Source organism: Thunnus thynnus, chromosome 2 (genome assembly GCF_963924715.1).
Source record: "Thunnus thynnus chromosome 2, fThuThy2.1, whole genome shotgun sequence".
Classification (NCBI taxonomy): Eukaryota; Metazoa; Chordata; class Actinopteri; order Scombriformes; family Scombridae; genus Thunnus; species Thunnus thynnus.
Window position 1 is genome coordinate 11,131,333 of NC_089518.1, and position 27,613 is coordinate 11,158,945.

At 41.0% G+C, this 27,613-nt stretch overlaps 1 protein-coding gene across 1 annotated transcript in view; it reads right to left on the reverse strand.

The window, feature by feature from the left end:
* sema4c (sema domain, immunoglobulin domain (Ig), transmembrane domain (TM) and short cytoplasmic domain, (semaphorin) 4C) overlaps positions 1-27,613 on the reverse strand; it is a 94,740-nt gene that overhangs the window by 1,791 nt on the left and 65,336 nt on the right. Inside the window, exons 4-16 of the mRNA XM_067602997.1 lie at positions 26,699-26,853; positions 22,499-22,561; positions 19,848-19,946; positions 19,353-19,449; positions 17,436-17,555; positions 15,125-15,276; positions 12,945-13,120; positions 10,461-10,605; positions 9,712-9,925; positions 6,127-6,242; positions 4,192-4,349; positions 3,510-3,601; positions 713-3,247 (exon numbers count right to left, since the gene is read on the reverse strand). Of these exons, the coding sequence (XP_067459098.1) occupies positions 2,352-3,247; positions 3,510-3,601; positions 4,192-4,349; positions 6,127-6,242; positions 9,712-9,925; positions 10,461-10,605; positions 12,945-13,120; positions 15,125-15,276; positions 17,436-17,555; positions 19,353-19,449; positions 19,848-19,946; positions 22,499-22,561; positions 26,699-26,853 (2,483 nt within the window). The 3' untranslated portion in view covers positions 713-2,351. The remainder of the gene's footprint in view (positions 1-712; positions 3,248-3,509; positions 3,602-4,191; positions 4,350-6,126; positions 6,243-9,711; positions 9,926-10,460; positions 10,606-12,944; positions 13,121-15,124; positions 15,277-17,435; positions 17,556-19,352; positions 19,450-19,847; positions 19,947-22,498; positions 22,562-26,698; positions 26,854-27,613) is intronic.

Here is a 27,613-nt window from a genome sequence, read left to right on the forward strand (position 1 = left end):
GTCCCTCAAGACTTATATCCTAGAGTGCACAAGGACAACATTTGATGAGTAGGGGATTGGCCAAATGGTGTGGAACATATGATATAACAACATCTCTGAGCACCAAAGACTACTTTATCTCTTCACATAAGAAGAGCACATTGATGATAGGACAATGATTTCATCTTAATGGATACATATTGATTTGAAACAGTTTAAAAAATAAACCAGTCTACATTAGCCATATTACATTTATGGTACTTCATTTTTTCAAATCTATAGGGCATATATGTATGCTGCAATAACGCCACCATTTCATTTATTCATTACAAGATCACCTTCCTACTGTTATGCTTGTCTCCTCATATCACTCAACATATGTGGTGTTACCTTGAAGGAACACAGGCATGCATGCAATCAACCAATGAGGAATTGTATCGTCTCATTTTAGTTTCTTGCAGAGAGTTTCTTGCTAACTGTTTCAGGTATAGCTTCATTTTTAACGGAAAGATATGAGAGTGGTAACAATCTTCTTTTATCGAACTCTCTGTAAGAAAGCTAATAAGCTTGTGCTAATACTGAGTCGAGCAAAGGGAGAGCCAGATAAATAAACCAAATAATTCTTAACACTACACTGAGCAGCACTTACAACCAAAAAGCTAAATTGGAAATTGTTTAAGGTAAGAACTTTGCTTAAATCTGTTTGCATGAAATTAATTAAGTGGAACAATACCTTTCACTGGTTCACGGCTGCTTCCCGCCTGAAGCCAGAAGCTTGTCAGCACGGCAGCAATCAGTCTGTCTGTCCATTCTTCCATCAACACTGCAAGTGTGTTCTTTTTGTGATGGTGTGTTTTACAGTGCTCTTCCTTAGTATATGTCCACAGTAGCCCCGGGTCAGTCTCTGGGCGTCGGTAAGAGGGAGGGGTTTCATGGGATTTAAGGGGGTTTCACAAACACACTGTAGTCCAGGATGGTTGGCATTCAGAGGACTGATAGTGTGTGTGAATGAGTGTGTGGGAGGGGTAGTTTCCTTCTTGGCAGTGCAAGTTACCACCTTCACCAAACACGTAAGATATAAAGCACTTATTGAGACATCCACAGCGGTCGCAACAGTGAGGGTTCCACTACATTCTCTATGCCTAAAGTCTTCGCGTCAACTTCAATTTGGAATTAAGTGTGCAGTTATTGTCCTGCTGCTAATATGCTGAATGCAAATAGCCTTTTCTTTTCAGAGGAGATGAACAAACGTCCAAAAGAGCTCAACCAAAACACTTATCTGTTCTACACTGTTACTCTAATAAATGTAGTATGGAGTGCACTTGTAGTATATTTAACTTGAAGGTGCTTTTGAAGGTCACCGTGCAGGGCTGAGCGAGGAATGTAAGCGCTTGCCCTCACGCTGTCATTCACAGAGGGGAGCCATTAGTCACTTAATAACCGCTTGAAACACTGTTGTAGTCCGTAAGACATAGAAAAATAACAACAAGAAATGTCTTAATTCAAACCAACCATCACAACAAATTAAAGTGGAAGGGATCGAGGACTTTCTCTGGGGGTAAATACAACTTGGGGGGAAAAAACAAATTGAGCAGAGAAAGTCTTGAGAGATTGTCCTTCATTCAAAAACCCCCCTTGCGTCTTTCACTCCAATTCACTTCATTTTCCATTTAATTTCCTCTCTCTTTGTCTCTCGCTCTCTCTCCTCTCCTCTCTGTCCCACGCAGAGCTCCAGCTACGAGGACATGATTGTCGTCTTGCTTCGAGATTAATTATTCTTTTTATACCACTCTCACACTCTTGGCTCACAAATACAAAAAGGGAAGACGCACTTCCAGTTTTAAGTGCAGTAAAAGCTGAAAAGATCTCAAAGGAACAGAAGCGCAGAGAATCAGTTCAATATTTCCAGTCAGTTGCACTTGCCATTCCTCAACTGGTCTCAGAGGCTAAAAGCCTCACTTGGTCCACTCAACATAAAAGAAATGTGCCCTTCAGAAGACATGTAACGCCATTTGTTTGATTACCATGCTTGAGGTGTTCTCCTCTGCGTTCAGAATTCCTCTTTAAATACAGAATTTACACAAGGGCGATTGCACAGTGGAAGCAGAAAAAGTCCATGACTGCATGGTGCCCAGAACACAATACTTATAAGAGTGCATGTTGGCGAACACGGTGTACAAGTGTGTATATTTAACATGCTGTGTGCTATAAATGTCTACAGTGAGCCAAACAGGCATTGGCAGAGCGAGAGAGAGCATGGGGAATTGACAACATGTCACTGTAAGAGAGAGAGAGAGCATTCTCAAAAGGAGGGAGGTAGGTTGGTTGTTTTGTTTTTCCAACTCAGGTAATGGAGACGGAGGAGGACAGGCCTAGACGGACGACTCCTCAGGGTTCGCATCAGGCAGCACACTTCTCTGCTGCAGAGTGCGTCTCAGCTCTTCCTTGAAGGGACTGGAGTAGTCGTTCCCACCCATGCCCAGGCCTCCCAGCCCGCCGCCCCCAGCACCAGCCCCGCTAGCCCTCTCCTCCCCTGCTGTGCTCAGGTTGAGGCGGATGTAGCCATTGCTACCGGAGCCTCGGATATTGGTGAGGCTGAGACGGCTGGGGGAGTGGATGGGCTGGCCGGGAATGGCGCTGGGCGACGCCGTGCTGCTGACGCTGCTGGGCCCCAGGGCGTGACCGGGAACGATCTTCAGTGAGCCGTCTGAGTAGTAATAATTGGCGCCCGTCTCCCAGAAACGGTCCTCGTCGCTGGGCATCTTGCTGGGAACAAAGGTGGGTGGCTCCTTTGGAAGGGTGATGGGGTAGACCAGGGTGCTCTCCAGTGGCTTCATGTCAGCTCCCTTTCCCAGTGCCAGTTTCAGCCTCCTGCGCAGGTAAAGAGCTGCCACCAAGAGCATTAGGCATGCTGCACCAAGGGTGATGACCAGCACCCAGAAGAGCCCCATGCTGCTGTCTGGAGCCCGGGCCTCCATGAAGACTGGAGCACTGGCTACTACAGCCACCTGGTAGCGCTCCGTCTGAAACTTGACACCCTGCTCCTCTGAGTAGCAGATATAGCGGCCTGCTTGCATCGGACGCGCTTCGGGGACGACAAGGGCCTTGAGGGTCCGGTCAAAGCGTGGCCCCCCTGCCTCCGGGTCACCGAGCTGGAGCTCACGGTCGTTGAGGAACCAGCAGGGCTGAGCCAGGTTAGAGACCAGCTGGCAAGGAAGCACCATGTCTGACCCAACCACCACCGTTACGTTCCGAAGACGAGAGTGCTCTGCAAAAGGACACAAGGGGAGAAGGAGGGGAAGAGTGAAATAGACAGGAGAGGAGGGGTGGTTAAGTGTCATCCATAATCATTCCAATTCATATTCTGCACTAGCCAGCTCTCTTCCACTTAATTCAATTCATCCAGCTCAATCCAAATGTATTCACTCAGTCAGCTCAAGTCCAGTCTTTTTTCCTTTCTACTGACTTATTCCTGCACTGACAGTCAATTCCCACAAGGGGCCACTACTGAGGTGTAGCCCCACACTCACCAGGGCTGGGGATGGAGACAGGCTTATCAAACTTGGCTTTTCCCCGGCTGAACCTTTCCAGCATAAGGTCCTGTGACAGGGAGGAGGTGGACCTGGAGGGGAAAGAGCAGAAGGCAGAGCTGAAGTTTAATAATGTTATTGCTAGAACTGAGGGACATTTCTACAAGTAACACTGGGTCCACTATGTGTATGTGCGATCTTTTGTGTATTTGTAACAACAATTATCCTCAAAATAACCCAAATTTATAGAAAACCAGGTAATATCTAGATTTTATCTACAGATAGTATATAAATGTACTTAACATAGACATTGGCAAATGTTGTCCAGCTCTAATATGCAGACCACAGCTTGTCAATATGGTTTGTATCACACGGCTCACAAAAGAAATCCCAGCATGTTAAGCAGAGGGATTTTACTCAACAGCTGCGGGGTGAAAGTCTATAAAACCTGCAATGAAACCTGCTTTACCCAGCTGTAGGAGCTTCTTATATCCAGCTGTAAGACTTTCATTAATATGATGTCAATATAGAGTTTAAGGGGCACATAATATCTAAGTGTTCTAGAGGCTTCTGCAGAGACTTTTCAATATCTGTAATCAGGGTTTTTTCTTAAAATGTTGATACCAAGCCTCAAAATTCATATCGGTGTGTATCTATGGGTGCACATATGTACTCTGCTCACCCGCGGTGGAGGTCGATGCGGACGCAGGCCCGACCCTCACTGTCCCAAGCGCAGTATGGGTCCCGGGCTAGCAGACAGTCTGGCTGAGACTGATAGCGGCTGCAGTTGGCCAAGGGCAGCTGGAGAACCTCTGAACGAGAGCCGATGTACAAATACTTCTACAGAAAGACAGAGCAAAAAGGAGAGAGAAAGAAGAAGAAGACGAAGAACAGATCCAGCCATCATCCAGAGACAGAAACCAGAGAGAGATGAAAAGCAAGAAGAAAGATAAACAAAGAGAGAGAGAGAGTGACTCAGTTCGGGGTTTAGAAGAGATAATGGGATAATCACTCTCAATTACAATAACATTCAACCCCCCGACCCTTTCCCAATCCAATCTGGGTTGCGCTCTTTTCACGAAAGCTGTTATAAAATGTCTGGTCATGGCTAAGCCAGCATTAATGAGATAAGCAGTGGGCTTTGGCGCTGGGAACGCCCAGTCAAAACTGCATCGATCGGCGGACATGCCATCGTAGAGCCACGGGGACATGACCAGCATCAACACAGAAGCTCAGTTGACAGGGCAGGGACACTGAGAAAACAACAGGGGCAGGGGTTCAATTCCCCACTGCACTTGATCTGAAAAAGGGCAGTGTTGATAAAATCATCAGCTGAATGGCACCGGGCCAATGGCACCGTGCTGACTGCCTGTCTGTTGTCAATGGATCTATGAGTATAAGTGTCTGGCAAAAAGGGTAATAACAGACCAGCAGAAGACAAAGTCCAAGTGTTAGCACTGAATACCAATGAACAAGTGATGCAACAGCAAAGCAAGCTAATGGAACCCAAGGCTACTTTCGAGGGACATGATCAGATGAAGTACAGAAACATGCTTGACAGGGTGGTCAGGCAGGAGATCCGCAAAACAACAAAAGAACTTTGAACAACTTTTCCCCCCTGAGAGACCATTAAAATTTCTCATCTCTCAAAAAGAAAACAATACATCTAGGATTCCACAAAGATAATATGCATAAGGCTTATGCTTTACTATAGTGAGATGGAGCAGCTGGAAGCTCAGACTCAAGCTATCAAATAAAGAAAGAAGAGTGGCTATCTTTTTATAAAATCTCTTCAACTGAAGTGCTTGTTGGATGATTTAATAACATCTGAAACACATTTCAGGTGTCAGAATTGGGGGGCTGCATCCAACAACTTCTGTGACTTCCCGAAACCAAAAATCTGACATTCACACCCACGTCACGCAGTGATTGGCCAGGTGTGCAGAAAGGTGAGGTGAGAAAGTAAGGAGGGTTTGACCTTCTCTCTCAACCTCTTTTTTTATACTTTAGACTCACTTTTTGAATGTTCAACTAAATGCAACACTATGAGTGCCTTCCAGGAAAGACTATGAATGTGTGCTCCTTTACTCTCGAACTTAAATGATTATCTTATCTCCCCCCTCTCAACGATGGCCACCCCCCTCCCCTACCTTTGAGAGTGGCCATACAGAACAGCTACAGTATAAACACTTTTGCCCTCCGATGTGGCCAGATGGCACGTCCTATGAACTACTTCTTTTTGAGCATACCCCTTAGCTTTAGCATAGCACTTAGATAAAAGTGAAGGACTAGTGAGAAACAGATTTACATAAGAATGGTCAAAATTGATGCAGCAGAGGCCAAGATATCCTAATGTTTTGTTACTAGTTCAGGTGAAGCTCCAAAAATGCTAGACTGCTTTTACCTTTGTGTAATTAACACACATCTTTCAAACTCCATGCCCCATGTCTGTGATACAGGCTTTCCATCATATTATCTTAGACAAAACTCCTCCAGAGCCACAGAAAAGTCCCCATGATTAGTAAATTGATCTTTATGTGTAAAATTGGTAGAGTTCCCCTTTAAAAATACATTTCTGGAAAAAAAAACGAGAGACATCCTCTCTCTGGTTCCTTACCTTGGAGTGGGAGATGGTCAGGCTGTCCACTGGCTGGGCTGTCTCAAACAGCTGGATCTCCTCTATCACATGGGCCTCAGAGCCCAGGATCACCACCCTCTGCAGCCAGCCCTCCGCTGCAACACACAGGAGAGGAAGAGGAAAGATTGAGCTCACTTCACTTCTGTTTTGGTCCATTAAACTTTCAATTCAAGTTCACGTCAGTGCCATAGACTTTCTTCTTCATCCACTTCAATGAGAGAGGCAATCTTTCACGGCATGCATAAAAACATATACTTTCAAACAGCTTCAGCCGTTCTGAGTCTCAATACAAAACACCTGATAAACACACACCTTTGACACACTAACAACTCATTTAAATACCATTGATATGATAACTGTGACTGCACACTGGTTCATTTGAATAATAATGATGTGATATAATAAATGTATCCATACACCTGTGACTGTATACCAGTCAATTTAAATATTAATGATACGTAAAAACACACCTGTGACTGCAGAGTATTTTACTTCAATATTAATAATGTACTTATATATTCACAAACACACACCTGTGACTGCATAGAAGTTCATTTAAATATTCATGACAAGATATACAAACACACTCCTTTGATGCCATAGCAATTCATTAAAATATTAAAGCACAGGCTGAAAATCATCACTTGATACATCACTCACTACAAAATACTGTCTTTAGCTGCTGCTCATGTACTATATTGATTGCCAAAAAAACATACTGTGTTCTTGAATTTACCAATATACCATTGATTCATGTTGTGGTTTGCAATGCCTATTATCTGGTTTACCTAAGGCAATGGCTTGTTTAAGGTTTAATGCTACATTTTTACTTGTCACAGCAGGAAAAGTACAGGTGAGACCAATAAAATTAATGACATTTGGGGTGCTCCAATAAGTCATGCCAGAGAGCCTGCAAGCAAATATCAATGCACTGGAACTGGAGCATCTAACTGGAATGCAGCTTTAATTAATGTTATTAATTACACCTGTTCTTTTTCTGCTATGGCTTGAAAAATGCCTGCTGAGGAAAAGATCTCTAAAGATGAGGAAAGTACTCTCCACTGAAAAAGTAATCTCATCTGCTTTCAGATGCATAATTGCACGATATGCTTGATGTGTCATCAAGTTTTCTGCAACTTCAATCAACCGACATTTCCTGAGATTTCCACCCCAGCTGCACTGACATTTCATGCAACTCTGTAACTGAGAAAGGCCAAAAATGAAAAAGAAAACAACCTGCCCTGCCAGAACACACAGCTGCATTACTCAGCTGCCCAGCTCACCTACAAACTATTTAAAAGTGAATTTAAAAGAGTTGAGATGCTGTTCCTGGCCTTGGGTATAAGGTAATATCATTGGGGACATTTGAAGACTTTTTCAAGCAGTGTGTGGGGAGCTGATGCTGCTGGAGGAGGAAGAGGAGATCCTGTGCTCCTTTCATGTAGGGCATTGTGAACAAGTTTAGATCCCCTGTGATGAAAGGCGTTTCAGGCACAGCTGGTGAGGTGACCTTGATGTGTGTGTGTGTGTGTGTGTGTGTGTGTGTGTGCATGCATGCGTGTGCATGTGTGTGTGTGTCTGTGGAATAGGCTAGCGTTACGTGCTGACATGCACTTTCTTGTGTGGTCCTCTTGATTAAGAGACTGTCACAGATAATATGAAAAGCTAACCCAGTAGCCAACGGGAGGCTTGATAGAAGGAAATACATGCATACACACACATGTACACACACACACACACATACAGGCACTGCAAGCAGCAGGCATATCATCACACTTGCTTCTCAGGGCGTCAGGGACCAGTGTCGACTAATCCCTCAATCCTGTAGCTTGGTTTTTCTGAAAAACAGTCTCGACAAACGCTCCCTCTCTCTCTCTTTTCACATCAGCTGTCGCTATGCTGCAGCTAACAGCTAATCAAGCCCACAGCCCAATTGGCACTATGAGCGCACGTCTGCCAAGGGCCCTGTTGAGTTTGTGCTGTGAAGCACGACAAGCGGGGATGACTGCACTTGGCTCCGGGAGTGTGAGTGTGTATATCAGTGCGTGTGTGTGTGTGTGTATATCAATTTGTGAGTGTGTTATCCCTGGATGTGTGTCCATGTGTGTGTCGGTGTGTCCACGTGTGTGTCCGGGTTGGCCTCCCCTGCTTGCCAGCAGAGAAGCCCTGAGTCCGCTGTTGTCACACTGTCAGTTGCTACACTCACTCTGTCACCACAGTGATCTGAATGGTAAGCAGTTGAGTCTCTCTCCATTCATGAGATGGGCTACATTGAAATTCACAATCCCTGGAATCTACTGTCAGATCTGTGTTCAGGATTAAGGCTCAGGGAGGGTCGGCTGATTTTTCTAGATCTGTGCCAAAACAGGACACCTGCATACGGGCCCAATGGCTACTGACAGGAGATATTAATTAAGTCGCGCATACGTTGACATTTCCTTTGATGCATGAAGATAGATCTTGGCATGCAAATCAAGTCCTTAATTGAAACCCAGCTGAAGTCTGGCCAGATGGCATGTTGTTTTGTGCCACCATGCCTAATGCCAGTACCTGTCCCTGTCTCCTGCCATAGACTGAAAGCTCTCATCTCCTCAACAAATACTGTGAGCGACTCCTCCCAACACAGACACACAAAAACACACTCGCCAACAGTGGAGGGAATAGGGGAATATGAAGAAAGAATGCGTTCTCTCTCTGTATTTTCACTGCCATATCATGAGAACATCATATTACAGGAGGTGGACAAAATAACAGGACCATACAATATAATACAATCCAATACAACAACCATGCAAAAAAGCTGTAAACTGTAACCCTGGATTATGAGGCTCAAATTTTGTAGATACTGAGAACATTTTTAAAGTTTGACAGTGTGGTGCACTCTAAGTCTGCATTATACTATATTGTATTGTATTATATTATTATTGCTACAGTTGCTTCATCCCAAATAACTTAATATGTGACCAAAAAAGTCTTAATTTTCTGAAGAAAATGTAAGCGTGTTCTTAAAGAAATTGTGGAATTGTCTGCATTTGATATTTTGAATGGGAGTTGCAGTTTAAGTTGAAGTACTTAAAGCAGTTGAAGTGTCAGTTGAGGTGTAAGCACTGTCAGGGTTTTATATGTCTTTTGAAGTGTATTTGTTGAAAGCATCTGAAATTTAATTTCATGTTTAAGCCCTGTAAACAGCCCTTGACAGTTTATTAGTAAGCACAGAAAGCAGTTGACCTGTCAGTTAAAATGTGTAAGAGATAAAAGTGAAATTTCAGTCGAAGTTGAAGCACCAGAGATAGCTGAAGTGTGTGCACTGTAAATAGTTCAAGTGTCACTAAGTTCAAGAGCTGAAGAGGGAGATTTGAGCATTCCTCTCATTCCACTCTTATGTAAGCATTTGATTGATATGATTAAGTACACACAGTAGTGACTGGTTTAAAGTATAAGTATGAATGAGTATGAAGAAGTTGAAGAGGAGTTGAAAAGATCATTGAATTAACTGCTTGAATTTTGCAGGCTGATCCTAGTGTCAATATTCTTCACCGAAAACTGTCCTCATGTCATATGTACCTGTGCCGATGAACAGCATGTTGTATGCCCGCTGGTCCAGGGCATTAACCCGATCCACCGCCAGCCTGGTGAAGTTGACGCCTTTGGTAAGCAGCAGGGGGCGAGCAAGAGCTTTGTCCTCCATCAGTGGGTGCTTCTTGGCAAAGTTGAGCGTGGCGTCAGGTAGCTGCAGTGAGCTGTTGTAGCCGTTCTCCCTGTCTGAATTGGTTATACACTGCAGCACAGACAGACGAACGAGAGACGGGAGAGAAAAAAATTGGAACAAGAGTAAGGGTAAGAGGGAGAAGAGAAAGGGAGGGAGGAGAAAGGGGGAGGAGAAGGAGGTTAAGGAAAGAAAGGAATGGAGGAAAGGATGAAAGGAGGAGTGAGAAGCCGAAGAAGGAGAAAGAAGAGGAAACTTCTTAGCTGCATGACATGACTTCTTGGCTTTGACGTGACTCCCCTTCCTCCCACCCCCTGTTCCCCTCCTCTCTTTTACTCTGTCATTCTTTCACTCACGATCTCACCTCAGCCTGCCATCACACCCCTTCCTCTGCTTCCTTTCCTTTTGTCCTGGGTCATGACGTTCTTAGCCTTTCGTGCGGTGCCAGCTCTTGCTGTTCTCTGCCGTCAGTAACCCATGCCACCCATTTCTATTTCCCTCCTTTCCTCCCACCCTCATTATCCACCCATCCCTCCTCTGTCCAATCATTCTATCTTCTGTTATGCAGGAATAGATTGGGAGCAGTGCAGGGTCACCAGTTACTTACCGATCCAGGCCGTGGGACAGGGACAGCACCGGTGTAGCGTCCCCATCTCTGGGATGCCTCCCTGTATTCCTTGTATGATCTTTCAAACACCTCCTTCACATCGCTGATCTGGTACTGGCATACTGCCGACACGTCCACGTCCCCCCTGAAACATAGCGGCAAGGCGGGGAATTAGAGATGTGTGGCGGTGAAAACTGAGAGACGGATTAGCAGTCATCCTCTTGTAGAGTATGTGACATTTCAGTTAGCAAGTAGCTACTGGATACAGCACAAGTAAAGCCAGGCAAACATGCAAGGATGTGAGATATAATAAACAGGACGGACTATGTGAAAATATATCGATATATAAATATCTGTAGCATTTAAAAAGAAGGAACATACACTAAACTGCAATTTTTGCATGATCCTAAAAAGTCATATTTTTAAGAAAAGTAATCACAGGGCCATAAATAGAGTAAATATCAATCTGACAGCATAAACTATCCATTATTGAGTCAGTTGAAATGTTTGTCTTGATGCATCTCCACTCTTTCTGTAGCAAAGCAAACTAATGTTCAAACTGATGTACATGTAATACATTTCCTGCATAGGCCACTGAAATCAATCAGATTGTTCTGTGTATCAGAAAATGTATTTCATTTAATGGTGAAGTTTGAGGTGTGAGGATTTTTTCCCCAACTCAATTTCAGACCCCAAGTGGGACTAAAATTGGCTATCGACGTATGACCCAGACACATTAAATCATACTTGCACTCTTCATCTCACAAATATATTTGATTTCCAGGATTAAAAACATATTTTTTCATTTGTCTGTCACACTGATTCACTGAAACATTGATACAAAGACATAATGTTTCTGTGAAACTAAACCCAAACTACCCTGAAACATGTTGGACACATAAATTCTGGATTGGCACTTCAGCTGAATGAGAAGCAGTCCCAGTTTACGGTATTTCTTAGTTGTTAGGAGCATTAATCATGGTACACAGTTTCATATTTATACACTGGTGCTGTAAAATGTCAGTTTTTGAAAGCTGTAAACAGGAAAGAAGAGATTGTGTCCATTAATTCCTATAATGTGATTTGTCCTGTGAGGGTAGTGCTTTTCCAGTCTGTTAATGTGCAGCAGAGCCACGACTTTTATAAGGTGAACGTCAAACCAAAGGACACTGCTGATGTCTTAGCAAGTTAAAAAGCTAGCCTATTCAGTCAGATTATGGCTTGAACCCCGAGTCATCATTTACATAATGTCCAATTATCTTAATGTTATCTCTATCAAAGCCTGGGGGCTTTAAGGAATCCCCAGCGAGTCACACAGAGAAAAAGGATTAAGCTTTTTTTTCAGCAGCAGTGGGAACTCTGGATGAAGAAACAAAGATTGAAGTTCAAAGCTGGTTCACTTTGCGATATGATATCTTATTGAAGAACACAAAAGACTCACATCAAAGGGCATTGCCCGGAGACAGAGAAAGTCACCAACTTTCCTCCAAAAGAAAACCTCCTGCCCTGTCTCCTCTTTCTTTGTTGATAAATAACTCACTAACACTTTACAGTTACATAGTGGTCCAACAAACGCCAAATTTTATTCCGATAATGATACAACAGTCACTTATCAAAACTAAATTACTATCGTCAACACCATGTAATTACTAGGTGGTAGTTTAATTATCCAATCCCTCTATCTCACACTAACCCGCCCTCTACCCCACCCGAAATTAGCTTTCTATGTAGTTACTTTAGATGAGAAATGTCATAAAGTTTGTTTTATCTTGCCTTGATTTTATCAAGCAAAGAACAGTGAACAGCAACAACAGAGTTTGTTTTTCCTGATCATTCTAACAAATGTTCCGAAAATAACCTGCGGTGTGATGAATTTCTGCCCCCAGGAGGAAATGAAGTTCTAAATTGGTTCATCAAACTTCTACTGAAAATCATAACAAATAATGAATGATATGAATAGTCTGATTTGACCAGTGAGTCACTAGTCTATTGATATTTTTGAAGGAAAGTCTTCCGGTGAAAATTTGTCCTCTTCTTGTTTATGTTTAGTTGCAGAGGACCTGACTTAATCAGTCTGATTCTGTAACAAGTGGGTTCTCAGTCCTCTATAACAACATGTACATGTGACATTACAACCAATAAAAGCTATTCAAGCATACTTGAGTTGTATCCACTCAAAATAACTCACATTAGTGTCGGTTAAAGGCCTATTATATTAAAGGCCCAATTACTCAGTAAATACCTAATCACACAAAGTAGATAATTAGAGCCATCATATCAGACCGACTGTCTGACCCGTGATTTTAATAAAAGCCCAGTATGTGACATATTGGCAAAGTGATGTAGTGTCTCGCCCTGACAGCAGATGGCACATGTAATAATTAACTGTGCCGTACAGCAGAATATCATCACATTATCTGAGGTTGATACTGAAACTGAGCTATATCCTCAGACTTGTCTCTGACAATGGTCGACCTGACTCACCACTGAGCGTGGAAGATGCCGTAGAAAGTGGTCCCCCGCCAGTCCTGCCCCGGAAGGGTAAAGACAGCTCTGAGGTTGTTGAAGGAGACATGACGCTCGGGGAGGGAACACTCCAGCCGGGCTTTTTGGAAGGTGGTCCACTTCTTCTGCAGCGTCCTGGTACCACCCAGATCACCCTGAGAGGAGATATATCAGATCTTATTAACGCACGGCTGATATGAGCTGATCATAGCCAACCTTTAGCTCCCTGACACACTGCTCTGTGCGGCATACTATAAGGCAATAAGGCAGGGATGTAGAAGTGTACTGTAGGGTGTCACTGCACTGTGACATCCCTTTTGGGTGTGGCTACAGGTGCAACAGAGCACACTGCTCACTGTTTTGCTCTACTGTTCTGCTGCTGTCTTATGTTGCATTTCAGTAGCGCCACCTTCATCTCACAGGCGCCAAATATTATCTTTGTGCATACACTGTACAGAGTCTGTATTCACACCATAATACAGTTAATCTGTTCCATGTGAGTTGGCTGACTGTTGTCATGTTGGAAAAGGCTCTGAAGGAGTATTTAGACCCAGAGATGTTTAAGGCTTCTATTGAAAAGCAGGATAATCATGATAATAATATTCAATTATACAATAAACATCCCCGTATATATTGATAAGTCGGTCCTTTATAAAGCATTCTGTGCACTCAAAAGAGGCCTGTCTGCCAGATCCGTCTCATTCTTATTATCCTCGATGATTGCATGCACTGTAAAAAAGGAATTAAAAATGCAAATGCTCATATTACAGCAGTAAGATAAAGACATTTTGTGATGCTGCTGCAACAGCAGTATTGGCAGGACGCGCTGAATTATTCATGTCTCTAGTACTCATCATGTGTGAGCATCTGTTTCTAATTTCATTCAGAGCTTTATTGTTCATCACAGAGCAGACATTAAAGGGCACTTCCCATAAAATAGTGCATATATTTTACACTTAATTACGCGAATCTCCTCAGACTGTTAACAATCTGTCTCTATTTTGCTCAGTTTAAAGGTTACTGAGATTATATGGTTGCAAATGTAACTGTAAAATGACACTACACCCTTGCTGCATTAAGTGAAAGGTCACTGAAATCAAACAAAATAAAACGAACTGACACCTCATGTCTCACTGAGTGACTCTGCTCACAACAAGAAGCACCTCTGATGTCTCGCCATAATCACTGTGGTATATCAAAGCTCATCAGTTATCCTGATGAGGTCATTAATTTAGCAAATAAATACATTAATTAGTTCTGTGTCAATGTAATTACTTTTGCATTAAACAAACTGTTAGTAAACTGAAATTCTGCTCCAATTACAGCAAAGAGCAGCAATTAAACATGTTACAGACAGTGTCTTAGCTTTTTAAGAAAATCTGTTCTGTCAGCTCATGTTTACACAGAGGGTTTGTGGAGAAAGTATCATGTGTTTATCATGTGCTACACACCACCTTGATTATGTAATGACTTACACACCATATGGGATGTTAGACAGAACTATGTACTTCACTTTAAATTTGCTTGATAATTAGATGGATACATACAGTTCAGGGATGTCAATATTATTCAGTGAGCACACACAAAATGTGAGCTGTAATCGATGAACAAGTCAAGATTCAAGTTAGTTTTTGAGCCCTCAAGAAGTGAGAGTTGCATGATTAAGTTTCTCTGTACTCTCAGTTTGGGCGGTTTGTGTACTTTGCAAACAAATCTTAAGTAAAAGCAGAGCAAAATCCACAGGAAGTGAGTTAAAAAAACAATATCAGGCTATTCCTGGTGTGATTCATTGGCTTTTAATTTATCCACAAATGTAACTGTAAAACAACTCTACCAGATGCCTCCTTATATGGGAATCTCCTTTTGAAGCCTAAAAACCCAAAATTGTTAGCAAGTGCTCTCTCGCATTATTAAATGTGCTCATAAACAGCTGCCAAAACAGCTGATTTCAAGCCAAGCGTGCATGAAATTATGATTTTGCTGTCAAAACTTGTTTTGGGCTTACCAATCTGTACTCTTAGAGTCACTTGCAGATTGATTACTGTTTGAATTAGTTTGTGCTTGCTTCCTAGCATTTGTCATTGATAAACTTCCACAGATACCAAACAGAGTGAGAATAAGTCTTAAGGATCAGATGTGATTAATGGTGGAAGTGTTACCTTGCAGACACGGGCCACTCTGGCCACTGTGAGCTCAGTGTCACAGTCCAGCTCCAATGCTCGCTCACTGAAGAAGAAGTAGATCTTGTCGTCGTCACCCTCCTTGCTGCCGATGCTCTCCCTCACCAGGGCTGAGCCCACAAAGTCTGGCTCTGTACACACACACACACACACACAAACACACAGAGGAGTAGTATCACAAAGTGTATTTACACGTGATAATAAAGACATACATCACAACTGAACAAATCGACAGTCTCAGCCTGTAGGTGCATTTGGACTGAATCTCTCTCTCACAAACACGCGCGTGTACACACACACATACACACACACGTACAGGCTTGGCACCTCCATCTCATTCCCTGCAGCCCCTTCTCACCTCTGTGTCTATTTTCTATCATCACTCTCTCCTTCGCCTCATCTCTCCAGTCATTTCTCGCTCTCTGTCTCTCCAGTGCTCCCTATTAGTGGTCCATTTTGTCTTTCTCACTTCCTCTTTCTCAGATTCTCTCTATATCCAGTCCTCATTAGCTTGTGAATGATGTGGTTTTTTTTGTTGTTTTTTTTTCTTAAAAAGCCAGATCCAGACATTTTCGGACTCAAGCTGCTGAGGGCTTTAAATTTGACCATTTAATCCAAAAGTATTTTTTTTATTACAAGGATACAATGTTTCCCCAGACGGTATGTTCTTTTGAGTATAAAAGCCTCTAAAGCAGCATTTTACACCTTCATGGGATTCTAAAACTCAATTAAGATGAGGCACGCCTCATTGCGAGTCTAGTTTTTACTAAAAGCTTTGTATCAGCGCGAATAATACACTGACACATCGGTCCAAACAGCCTCATCTGTATGTTCCTCCTTCCTCCCCCTCCTATCTCCATTCCCCTCACCTCACCCTCTATCTGCTCATCGCCAATCCTAATGTCTGTTCTTTCATCACCCATTTTTCCTGCTGTGACTTCATCCTCTTCTCTCCCCTTCATTTCTCTCCAAGTGGCTCAAACCTTTCCCCACCTCCTCCCTCGAAAAAAAAAGATAACGATCCTTCGCTGTAGCTGAGTCCTGCGCTTCATTTCCTGCACTCATTTCTCTTGTTCCTTTGCAAGTTTCTGGCTTTTATTTCCTTGAATGACACTCCAAAGCCAACAGCGTTATCAACCTATAATGTGACTTCTTTTATTTGAAGACATATTTAATTTGTCAGTGTTGCAATGTCTTTCTTGGGAAAAACCTTACTGCTGGACTGATGCAGAATATTTTAGTAGAATTCTGTACAAGTATGGACGAATGTATATTTTTCCATTGATTTAAATTTTCTTCTGAATATAATTTAAGGATGCAATTTTTTTTAGCTACCCTCCTCCCGAGCACACTGTGACTAAACATGGCGTGCATGGGATTCTCTTTATTTAGTTTGGAAGTTTAAACAGCAGTCTTGGCCAAAACTTGTTACCCAAGATAGTATCACATTTACCAAACACATCAGTTAGTCCTGATTCTGAAAGCCTCAATTTTCTTGCATAAATGAAACATGTTTGAAAATACAAACAATATAAAGGAAAAAGATAACCTCTGTGTTCCTTGTTTGAGTATGTTTTTCTGTAGTATGCATTCAAACAAGGATATGTAAGAACACAATAACATTTAAATTACATTTTAATATTTGATACTATGTACTAGGGCTGATAAGTTATCCTGTAATACGAGAACAATGCTGCTGCTTATTTCCATGTCTTCTACATTCATTAACATTAACAGTCTGCAGAAGTCCATCCAGTGCAACGCACCAGGCTCACGAAACTCAAAGTCAACTGTCAAACTAAGCAGTGCTGATCTAATATGTTATGTTAAATATGTTACTGCATTGCCTATTTCCTGTCTCAACTGTTTTCAGAAACATATTTTAGTGTACCGTCTAGCAGTAATATGAGAAAATTTGTGACCACGCCGCCATTTTTTGCTTCTTGAAAACAGACGAAGCACTGTCCAACTTGCATGTGTCACTCAGCACTATGTCAAATGTTTCATTGCTCTGATTGGTTGTACGTCTATCCAATTGCATCCAGAGGCATTTTGGTCTGCGCCCCTTCATAATGCCCCTTAGAAATCGAAAATGAACTGAGAGGTTTCACACTTATACCCATAACTGATCAAATGCAAACATAAATATTGACCAAATTTGTAAATAAACATTCTTAAATTATTTTATCTACCCATTCCTCCCCATTTTCTCCCCTCCCTCTCTTTCTTTTACTTGGCAGCTTTTTCACTTCTTTCTTTTTGACTTTCTAACGTCCTCTTTTTCACTTACCATTGAGCCAGGCAGGCAAGTATTCGCTCTTCATGCTGTAGTGCTGTTGGCCCAGGTTCCTCAGAATGACCGGCTCTGTACCCAGGAAGTTGTTGAGCGTTGCTGAGTAGAGCTCCTTATCTGTACCAACAAAATGCAAGCTTTGGTTTAACTCTGTTTTTCAGCCACAATTGCAGAGACTTACAATGAGCGAAGGTCAATGGTTCAGCGGGGGAACACAAAAAAGAATGGAGAATGGGCGCCTGTAGGTTCAGTGAAGCTGTCCATACTGAAGTGAATGCAGAATGCAAAGTTAAATTGGACCTCTGGACTCTCAGTGCAATCGTATGGTTACAAAACAGATGGGAAATGCTGCAGGAGCAGTTTGTGGAAATTTGATGGACATTTTATGTTTCTGTTAGAGCTGTAAAATGTGCTGCTGTTCACTCCAATAAACAGATTGCTGAGATGGAACAACAAGAGCTGACAGTGTATTTCGGGTTGTTATGAATGCCAATGGATTTCCAGCTACTGATTAATTCTTCTTTTTGGGGTGAAATGTTCCTTTGATGATCATTAAAACCCAGGGTACGATTTGTGAAATAATCGGAGGGGGGATGTTTTTGAAATGTTCTTATTCATCAAAATAAATCAGAACCATAGTGGGCCCCTATAGACTATGGAGCCTATTGGGCTATTTCTTGCAGCTGTTACAGTAATAATAATGAACTTTAATAAAACAATTAAGAAACTTGAACTTGACCACTGCAGTTGCAGGAATATTGAAAAAACTTTAATCAAGTAGTGCAATATTTTCTCCCGCAGGGATGTGATGTCAAGTTCATGCCTTGTCCTTCCATCATCCGGACCAGGAGATGTGATCATATACAACAACACAAAAGGTTAAATGCTAATATAACCTCTTAGAGGGCACCCCCTTTTTGTGCACAAGCCCGAAAATAATGTACCCATAATAAAAAGGTTACTGTTCTTCAACCCTTTTGATCACAGTCATAACCCTGGTCTCACTTAAAAGGGAAATCTTTAAATTTTACAACCAAACAGTCAAAATGAGTTTAAGTGATCCTGAAAATAATGCCACCAAGGCTTAGGTGCCTCAGTGTTGCTTAACAGGTTAACATGCCAGAATTAAATCCCCACACTCCTTTCAGTACTATGGATTGTACCACTCAGCCAGATGTGCCAATACACTTAATGTCATTCTTGAAAGTCACTGTTTAATTCAGCTTTATATGCAGCACACAGCAAACTTCAGTATTGTACAGAAAATCATCACAACATGCTGCTATCATAAAATAAATAGACTACGTGGCTGCTTATCACACTAACAGTCTGCTTTGATGACAGACTTCTGTCTTCATTTTATGCTTTTTGTGGAAGGGTCATCTGCAGCGTGTTGCCCCTCTTTTACCCACATCTCTGCAAATCTCTGAGCAGGGAAGGAGGCAAACCCTGATCTGCTTACTGCGTCATCACGTAGCCTAGACATGGCAACATCTCTATTGTCACACGAGTGCGAGCGCTGACAGTCAAAGTCCATTTCTGATTTTATTGTTGTTTGTACTAATGACAGATTTTTTTTTAAATAGCCTATATTTATTTTAGATACCTTATATGGTCTATGGGTGAACCAGCATAAATCACTATGAGGGTGATACATTTTTGTCCCTACCAGGGATAAAAATAACTCTGCAGAGGCAGGGATTTATACACCAGTGGGGGGGAAATCTCTCCCCCCAGCAAATCACACCCTGATTAAACCTGTTCAGAAACCCTCACAGTATTTTACAACCTGTACTTTCTTGTATTATAAAAAATCAGTGTTGTCTGTACAGTGTATGGAGTAAATGCAAATATGCATGCATTCACATAAGGCCAAGTACAGTATGTGAGTAACACAACCACACTTTTACTTACCCACGATCAGGCCAGTGTGCCCCTTAGCAGGGTCATATGGGCATTTGCCCTTCCCATCTTCCAGGGCGCCAGTGTTGAGGGTGAAATAGTCTGCGTTCTGCACACACACACCACACACACACACACACACACACACACACACACACACACACACACAGACAGGCACAAAATGGGAAACACAGGTGGTTGATGATCAGTATATATTATGACCCACATGACACAGCTGCAAGCTCTGTCTATTACTAGGACTATAGCTTCAACCCTCACCATGTTGTCCTAATGCATCAATGTCACATATAGACACGTGCACATGTACGCACACACTAGCCTTTACACATTCAGCTAACCCAGCGTGAGATACTTTCTTCCGTTGCATTTATTTTTATCAAGGTACTGAGGTCTTAGCCTCGGGTCAGAAGGCAGATATCTCAAGTTGACACCTGTCAGCACTGACTCAATATCTAGGGACACACACAGACACACACACATGCTTACCACATAGGTGCATTTGGGCTGGAAGGCGTAGGTGCCACAGGTGTAGAGATGCGTGCGGTTGTAGCTCTGCAGAAAACGGATGTAGTTGAAGCACTCGGTCTGTGAAGGAGAGAGGAGAAATTGTTAAAGGGACAAATGAGTGTTGGTTTGTCCTCTATTAAGTTTATACCTCTGTATCATGAAGACTTTAGATTAGATTTAGTTTTAATTCTTACAAATCCCCATTCACCTGGAAGTCCTCAATAATCTTGAGGTAGTTAGATCATGTTTGCTGATTATATCCTTTTATCAAAAATTGTGAAATCAGTTGGCCAGTCAACAATTGAAAGGAAATTTTGACTGTCCTAACAGAATTCTTAGGGCAACATGGTCAATTTCTTTTCTTTTCTTTGTGCACAAATGGTTAAATGTGAAGCCACTGAATACTGGCAGCTTCACCTTTATTTGTTCTGTCTAACTTAATAACAAATATTGTCATAAAGAGTCCAATTGAATGACATCACCTAATAAACTGTGATGCAACCACATTTATTTCAGTAACCTTTAAACTGAACAAAAAAGCGTCAGATTGTTTTAATTCAAAGGACATGTGTGTAATTAACAGTATAACATATGCACTGTTTTATGGGGAATGCCCTTTAATGTCTGTTCTGTGATGAACAATAAAGCTCTTTGAATGGAATTGGAAACAGATGCTCACACATGATGCAAACTAAAGCTATGAATAATTCAGTGCATCCGGTTGATGTTGCCATTGCAGCAGCAAAACAATATCTCTATTTAACTGCTGTAATATGAGCACTTGCATTATTTTAAATTCATTTTTACAACTCCTGCAATCACTGAGGATAATCAGGATGAGATGTGTCTGGCAGACGGGGCTTTTCTCAAGCCCACAACTACAACATTACATAAAAAGACTAATCATTAAATGTAATGACAGGCAGTATAAACACCATATGGTTATCTTGCATAGTAAGTAAGTTCCTGTTATACATTGAACCATATGTAAGCGTCCACTGATATTTCACTTACTGGACTACAGTAGCTGTGCATAAGAAATGTACTTTTGTTAGTATTTAGAGTCTGTAACTGCAGAATAATCCTGATCACAGCCTGTCGTATTTTACAGTAAGAGGTGCATGAAATTTTAATAACTGTGTTAAAGCACCGGAATATTTTTAAATCTCCAGTTATATTAATTTCTTGACATATAATTTTTATTTCAGTTTGAGTCAATTGCAGTTAAAATAGAGTTGCTACTACTGCACTCCAGTGAACTATTTTTCTTTCCCCTTCTGTTTCAAACCACATCAAAAGTTGCTGTTGTGTGAGAAGTTTTAGCTCTGCGTGTTTCTATGAAATATTAAACAAGACCTCTTGCAAATTCACATTATGCAGCCTAAGCAGGGAAAAGCTCTTGCTGAGACTAACAGAACTGGGACCTAATTCACTATCTGTGTTTACAAATGTACCACAACTGATGGGAAGAACTGGAGGATCATAAGCCTGAAGAGTGTAGAGTTAATGCTGAATTTCAAAGTTACTCTGCTCATAAATAAAATAATAATATATTTGGAAAAAAGTGGAACATCATTACGAGACTTTTATGTGCGACTGAAGAATGTGTCTCTGACTGTAGTACATCATTATAAGCAGCAAATGCAAACATTAAAGGACTAATGAGACATTTTTGGAAATACACTTATGTGCTTTCTTGCAGAGAGTCAAATGAGAAGATTGATATCACTGTTATCACTACACATGAAGCTACTGCCAGCAGCCAGCTAGCTTAATTTAACATAAAGACTAAAAAACAGCTGAAGGTAAAAAAATCTGCCTACCAGCGCCTCTACTGCTCAGTAATATGCATAAACTGGTGGTGTTATGGGGGTTATCTGCTGGACCATATCTTTGCCAAGTCCAGTGACGGAGTCTTGTTGTCAGTGTAAGGCTCCAGGAAGTCAGAAATTACACAACCGACAATTACTCAACTTGTTGTTTATATAATGTTTCCCTGTGTTTCCAGTCTGAGCAAATTTTGTACTTGGGATACCATCATTAACGACAAACATGAGAGTGTAGTCGACCAAAAAAAAGCGATGCCTATTTCTCAAAAATGTACTATTCCTTTAATGGTAAAACCATATGTACAGTTATATTTTAAATTGCTTAATATATAATGCATGACCCTATACATCATTCATAAAACTAGCAGTAGAGAAAGAAATTCCTAAACAAAAATGTGGATTAGAAATGTTTGCATTTGTTATATAATCTGTAATAGCTAAATTCAATTCCATTGTTTTCTATTTTATTGTACTGTAACATATTGCAATGTAGTCTATTGTATTCTATTCAGAATTAAAGAACTGCTAAAGCCTCAGCATCACTCTTTGGGAATCGAACCACCTTAAAAGTTGCTGATTCTAACCCTGCCGGGAAGATGCACTTCACTGTGTGCTAATGTAATGACTGGAAGGTTTCCAGTTTGAAACCTCACACTGACTTGACAAAAAGTAATTGAGTAAAGTGAAATGAGTAATGTTGCTCTTATAAACTACTCTCTTAAAAACTACTGCCGCACTGCCCTTGAGCAAGACGGGTAACCCCACCAACTCTGGCGCTCTGTCAGCTTAAATCCACATTACCTGGTTGTTCTTCCCCTTGGCAACACACTCCCTCTTCTTATCCTGCGGAGCTGGCCACTCGATCTGGATGAGAGAGAAAGAGACGTGTGATGTGGACAACATGTCATCTCCAAGACATATCATATGTTGAGTGCCTTTGGCCAACAAGTAACCCATTCTGCAAGTACCTTCATTCATTGATCTAGAACATGAATAATAATGTACACAGCAAATGACATTTGTTTCTAATGGGTTGTACTTAGAGGCACATCATTGGAAACTTTCCTTGTTGCCATTTTACTTAACTTGGCCAATAGGCTCTGCACCCTTGGCCACCAGCAGCTGTAACTATGGCAACAACCACAGACTCACAAAATAGTACATTTTGGCACTGAAAAATGTACATTTTCAAAGATGCACCATAACAGGTACATAATGGGCCCTTGTTGAAGCAGAATCATACCTTTTAATCCACACAGGGGTTTTTGATAGATTGGGGTATTAATTCATACCAGCTCACCCTGAACTAAAGATATAATTAAGTCAGTTAAAATAGTCTCCTAATTGAGTCACCCAAGTAGTGCAGAGTAAGAAGCACAACTTGTCGGTCCCTGGCAGCAGTGTTTCTGGCTAGGCCCCATCAAACACAGTGTTGGTAGTAAGAAGCTATGAGGTCCTTACTGCAGCTGTTTTCCCTGATGATTGCCATTGTTTAAGGGATCAAAAAAGGACTGGCAAGAAAGGGCATCATCATGCAGGGTACTACTTCAGTGACCGACAAGCTTTTGGCCTCCAAAAGGTACAATCTGCTCTGCGTTTTCTGAATCGTGTGGGGGGAAAAACCATGAAGAAAGAAAAGTGCACATTCTTCCATACTTCATATGTCCACACCTCCTTTCACTGATGACCTTTGCTATTTAGTAATATTTACAGTAGCTGCTTTTTTTAATGACTATGTGACACATGGCTGAACTTTGCTCTGTGGACAGAGGTCCCAAATATGAACTGTGTTTACTAAGAGGTTTCCACACCATTAGAAATAATTACACTGGTCATTACAGGCAGAGAGCTGCTGCAAATGCATATTAAACTCTGATTTACTTGACTGCTTTTAAACCAACAGCAATCAAACAACGTATTATTGTCATATATTGTACTGGTGGATAGGTCGTGCTTTAAAAACTGAAGGAAAGTATAATAATAACTTTTGTGTATTTTAATAACAATAACAATGCACCTAGTTGGTCAACAAACTTAACTTTTGATCCTATAGTTATACCAATTCATTACACATACAGTATATGAGCTGAATACATTTTTTCAATACAATACATATCTTTTTTTTCAGCTAAGTTGAAGTCAGTGATCTAATACGATAACATTTCAGTGGTAAGTCACATTAGAAATTATTCACCCCTCTCTACCACTGTTCACCGAATATCCACATTTAATTCCCATGGTCACTGGAGAAATTATTAACTTATATTGATTAAAGTTTAATAACTGAATTAATCATTTGGATCAGTTGGTATGAATTACCTGTAAGATCTGTGGTTTAAACTAATGCACTTCAGTATTTAAAGAAGCAAGCACAGCTTGTGAACCCACAGATCAGGTCAATTGAAATTGCAGTTTGGCACATATGATTAGTTATTGAAAATCAGGATCTGTAGTTGCATTCTCCTATGTGGGACATTGCAGATATCATACAAACAAAGCCATTTTTTTACTTTTTAAAATGTAGGAACAAGGCGTAACAGAGCTGAGATGCATTATTGTTGCAGGTTTAGTCAAAACTGTAACAGTGATGTCTGAGTTACCAAATGGGGATGACTGAGCAAAATTAACGAATGACAGTGTGGAAACCAATCCACAGGCATTATGAGGAAGAACATAACTAAATAATGTAGAAGGAAGCACTTATGGGAGCTGCGCGTCACCAGAAAAGTATGAATTTTTTAGAGAAAATCTCGAGGAAATATCCAGGGAAGAAAGACAGACATGAAAGCAATGAAGAAAGACAGCAAGTAAACAGCAGCAAAGACATAAAAGAGTAGCATTTAAAGGAAATGAAGAGGGAGGGGAGGTGAGAGAGTGATGGGCAGATGGTGACAGAGGGTTGGACTATTCCCTTGTCCTTGTTCAGTCATTTTTCTGTGTTGGCTTCTGTGTTTCCTTCCTTCTACATTGCACACTGGGGGCTGACAACAGGTGGTCTTATCATTACAGTAAGACTTGTAACCCTCATTCAAACAGCCTGTGCCTGTGTTGCGTGTGACAGAGTGGGCGTATGTGTGTGTGTGTGCATCTAATAACTGCTCATTACAGTGGTAAATCAGATAACAATCCCCAAACCTCTGCAGGCTGCTCACTGCACCTTCATTCGCCTGCTGTAATTGTATTGATTGCAATATGGACCAATTATTGAGAGAGCAAAGCAAAGCCAGATTGAGTCTCTCAGGGTTCACCATCTCTGTATGTGTAAATGTGTGTGTGTGTGTGTGTGTATCAGGTCAAGTCAAGGGTATTTATAGAATGCTTTTAACAAACAGGTTTGCCCCAGAGTCTTCATAGGAAAACAAGATCCACAAATTAAAACAAGGACATAAACTCTGAGAAACAGGGTCAAAGCCGGAGCACTTGTATGTGCAAGTGTTTGTGTATGTACGCACCCACACATTCAAAGTGGATATGTTTGTGCTGTTAGCAGTGAAATATTGGAGCAAATAGCTGCACATATTACAAGCTTAATATTTGGCAGCTTACTCTCACCATAACTGTTGGAAGCTTTTAGCAACAGATAACACAAATAACTTCCAAATAAAGTAATAACTTGGCAAAATGTCATAAAACATCTGAATTAAAATTGAAATGGAATGTAAAAAGAAATATTAATATAACATCAGTGCATCTTAGTTTGGCATGTTAGTATGCTAATATTAGCTAGCAATAAACAAAGTGCAGCTGAGGCTGATAGAAATGTAATTAGCTTTGCAAATATTTAGTAATAAACCAAACCATTGAACATGCCTTTTATGGTTAACCATGCCTAGCATGGTTAAAAAGCAAAAAAAGATATTTATTTTTGTGTGGCTAGCTAGCTTGACTGAAATACTGATGGTACAGCTACCTAGCTGAAGCTAACTATCTTCATAACACTACACCAGCCATGTAACCTCTATCTTATGTCTTAATAACATCTATTTTTTTCACTAAATTTGAATTATCTAATCTACAATATTGTTGACTTGTCTGAAAACCTTCCACTACATTTTATCATTTCTGTGGTTCAGCATACATGGTGTTCTATGGGTTGAACAAAGAGAATAACACTGGTTTGTGGTTTACCCCTCTCAAAAAGCAATTCATTAAACTCAAAAAACACATGTGGGTCAAACCAAAAGCAAGGCTGTTTTCTGCTTTGGAAAAATTGACATACTGGAGGCACATGGCTCTTAGCTAGCAGCAGCAATTAATACATTTTATTATATTTTGTGACCCTTCAAGGAGGATACGGTAATACATTTTGAGAAGGCATTAAATAGCTTGACAGTTTGTACATTATTAGTTTCTACAATGCCTGAAGATTTAATAAAAATACAGGCCAGACCAATAAAAGACCCAACAACTAGTATGACTCAGTCGACTTTATAATGGTGCTATTACCTTCTTTGATTATCTGCCAGAATTTTTTTCTGTGTGTGTTCTCAAACGTCCTTGAATCCAAAAATGAGCCAAAAAAAGGGAATAAATTAAGGTCAGTCTGTAAGTTAATAGGCAGCCATGAAGTGTGGCAAAGGCAGAGATTATGCTTTATGTTTCTTTTCCTGCTTATCCAAGCTGAACCTCTGCAATTTTAAAGCTTTTATATAGTAATTATATCACAATTTGTATCATAATTGAATTTAATGTATTTAAATTACAAATTTGAAATGTGTGTTTAACTCTGCAGTGCTCAGTAACTAGGCAGTGTAGAGGAGATGATGCTTTTTGTTCCTGAATTGTCCATCATGTTGTACTGTGATATTAAATCTAATGTGTTATCATTTAATTTAATGCATTTCTTCAAAAGCCTTTCAGCGCAGGTGTGCGCAGGTGACAGTAAGACAGTGTTGTGGATAGAATTGTTTTTCTTGAATCCTTATTGGTCCATGTTTAGCTTTTGTAAATCTTAATCCCCTTTAGTGATAGCTTTTGTGTGTGTATATGTGTTTGTGTTACCTGTGGCCGTAACTGTCTGCTAATGTCGTTGGGGTCCAGGGCAAACAGTGCCTCCCGTGCTCCGATGTACAAAACTCTCTCATGGTCGGACAGAGTCAGCATGCTGTAGTTGAACACTCCCTGAACGCTGAACCTCGCCATGCTGTCCAAAACATCTGGATAAAGACACAGTCAGGAGGTACATCGTTACATTACATTACTGACACACACTTTGCTGCAACCATTTTTGCTTCCAACTGATCTGTTGACAGATGAGAGAATGAAACCCAACAAGAGCATTTCACACTTTCCTTGTTGAAATTTGTTGATCTCTCAGCTTATACACACCACCAAGCCTCGCCCACTGCACCACTTATAACTTAATATCATCCATCCTGCTTCTACATGCTACATCTCGTCCACATCTCTTCTCTTCATTAGGAACTTTGAAGTCTTTCACAAGTCTCAGCTGGCATGCTCATTACTTCAACCCATCACATCTTCCATATAGGTCTATACATCTCTGTGATCCACCAGCCAATTTCTAACAACATTCAATCTGTGTTGCACTAATCAATATTTTTTTATCAACAAGGGAAAAAAAATTACTGTGTAATATGAAAGGTGTCACTTGTAGTGAAAAACCTCGCGAGAGTTATCAGCCTATTCTGCAGCTCCCCTCAGCTATATGGACTGTTAGCATCTTTTAGCTCATTATTTGGTTTTCTGGCTTGCAACTTTTGATTTTGGTTCACTCTCATTATGCTAATCAACTAGTTTCCAGCAGCAGCAGGCAGCTGTTTATTAGCAAAAAAAGCTATGATAAAGTAACTTTATGCAACCTGTTCACACCAAACAGCAGACAGACAGACTCTACTGTGTTCACCAGCTAAGTAGCAACTAGCTGGTGATTTTTCAGCTTACATGAAGAGCCAG